Here is a 1778-nt window from a genome sequence, read left to right as displayed (position 1 = left end):
ACCCTTTCCGAAGCAGATCATGACTTTCAAAAGGCCCACTTGCTGAAAGCTCAGGCACGGGGATACTGTCTTTAAGCTGAGATCCAAGTCCTCTGGCATTCTACAACACAAACAGAAAACACCATTAAGTCACGCATTCAAAAAAAAAAAAAACATAAATTGAACACCTAGGTAAAAGAGTATTATTTAAACACACTCAAGTGAAAGAGAAAAAAGATATAGTTTCTGCCATCCAAGAGCACCCATGGAGACAATGAGGAGGAGCATGACGGTACACACGTGGGCCAACAGTTGACAGCAGGTTTGGGGGTGGGAAGGATTCCCGTGCTGATCTGGGAATGCTAAAAGGCATTCCAGGAACACAGCAAGAACAGGGGTAAAGATAAGAAAGTGTAAGTGAATGTGCGAGGAGGAGTTTGAGATGACTGGCTAAATACAGCATGAGAGAAGCAGAAGTAAAGGCTGGCAAAATGAAAAACCTGACACGCAAAGACACTTGGGTTTTATCGTGAAATGACAGCGAGCCTCTGCAGGCAATGGCATGATCGGATCTTCTTTCCTCAGAAAGACCCTCTGTTGGGCAGTCTACAGAGAATGATGAGCACAGAATGACAGAAGCTGCGGAAGAATCCTAAGGAACAGCGCTCCTTACAACCAGAACTAGGTGACAGGAGAGCTAGGAGAGAGTCATCAACAGAAGCTAAGAAAAAAGAACTTCAGAAAGTTTGGTTTCTATTAAGACCAAGGCACTAACTATAAAAAAATAAAGGTATCCAGTCAATGGACTGTAAAGCAAAACAAAGCTCCCAGCACAAGTACTTATGTACCTTATGTAAACCCTACACATCTACACCATGAAACTTTCAATCAGCAAGTAATCCACCAGCCTCTCCACGGAGACGTAACAGTCTGCTTCTGAAAAGACTGACAGCCTGAGAAACCTCATGGGCCAGTTCTATCCTGTCGTACAGGGTTTCAATGGCAATGGGTTTGGTTTTTGTGTATTGAGTACTCTAAGTGCTGAAGATACAGGTCTGTCTCACAGGGCTCAGTCTAATGAAGATACGTTCAACAAGCAAATAAAATGTGGTAAGTGGTATAAAAGGTAAAGTAAAAGACACCAACTTTAGATCACCTGTTATCCAAATAAGATGGACCTGCGAGTCTGTAGGAAAACGTACAACAGCTGCAAGTAATTTAGTACCAAGTCCTCTACAGTGAAACCTGAACTTGAAGGGACTGCCTTGTTTTCCAGGCCTTGCAATTTTTCCACCTTCAATAGAGAGCAGTCTCCTCACCTTCCCGTGGCTCGTTTCAGCAGGAAAATGTGTTTTCCTTCTAAGTTTCCACCTTACACAGATTCCAAATTTTGCAAGATTTTACTGAATTATTTTAGGAGTAACGTTCTATTCTGTGCAACTAGCTTTATCAAAATAAATAAATAAACAAACAAACCAGATCCCTAATTCCCTAGTGTATGTGATTTGGCCAGACACTTCATCCTGCCCAGTGTTCTTCAATCTACCACCCTAGTCCAGGCTCCCACCCCACTGTCCTGGGCCTTGCTGCTTCTATCCGCTTCCATTTTCCAATGCCACATACCAAAGGTGTGCCTAACATACACGCTCCCTCACCAAAGCTGCTAAAACACCTTCCACTGGGTCACTGATGTCTGGTTCCAGGCCTTAGCTCGGAACTCAAAAAGCTTCACAACAGGTTCAACTCCTCAGCATAGGAGTGCCGGCCAAGCGCTTTAACCGCTGCACCACTAAGACTCC

At 43.8% G+C, this 1778-nt stretch overlaps 1 protein-coding gene across 1 annotated transcript in view; it reads right to left on the bottom strand.

Annotated features, from left to right (window-relative positions):
- The window catches only part of LOC103209886 (proteasome maturation protein), a 14084-nt gene extending 13541 nt beyond the window's left edge, over window positions 1-543 (bottom strand). The window contains exons 1-2 of the mRNA XM_007955785.1: window positions 526-543; window positions 3-100 (exon numbers count right to left, since the gene is read on the bottom strand). Coding sequence (XP_007953976.1) covers window positions 3-100; window positions 526-543 — 116 coding nt within the window. The remainder of the gene's footprint in view (window positions 1-2; window positions 101-525) is intronic.
- Between the last annotated feature and the right edge of the window lie 1235 nt (window positions 544-1778).

This window comes from Orycteropus afer, unplaced genomic scaffold (assembly GCF_000298275.1).
Source record: "Orycteropus afer afer isolate SDZICR_OR568_19922 unplaced genomic scaffold, OryAfe1.0 scaffold00540, whole genome shotgun sequence".
NCBI classification, from domain to species: Eukaryota; Metazoa; Chordata; class Mammalia; order Tubulidentata; family Orycteropodidae; genus Orycteropus; species Orycteropus afer.
Note: the sequence above shows the minus strand (reverse complement) of the source record. Positions and strands in the feature narration are given on the sequence as shown.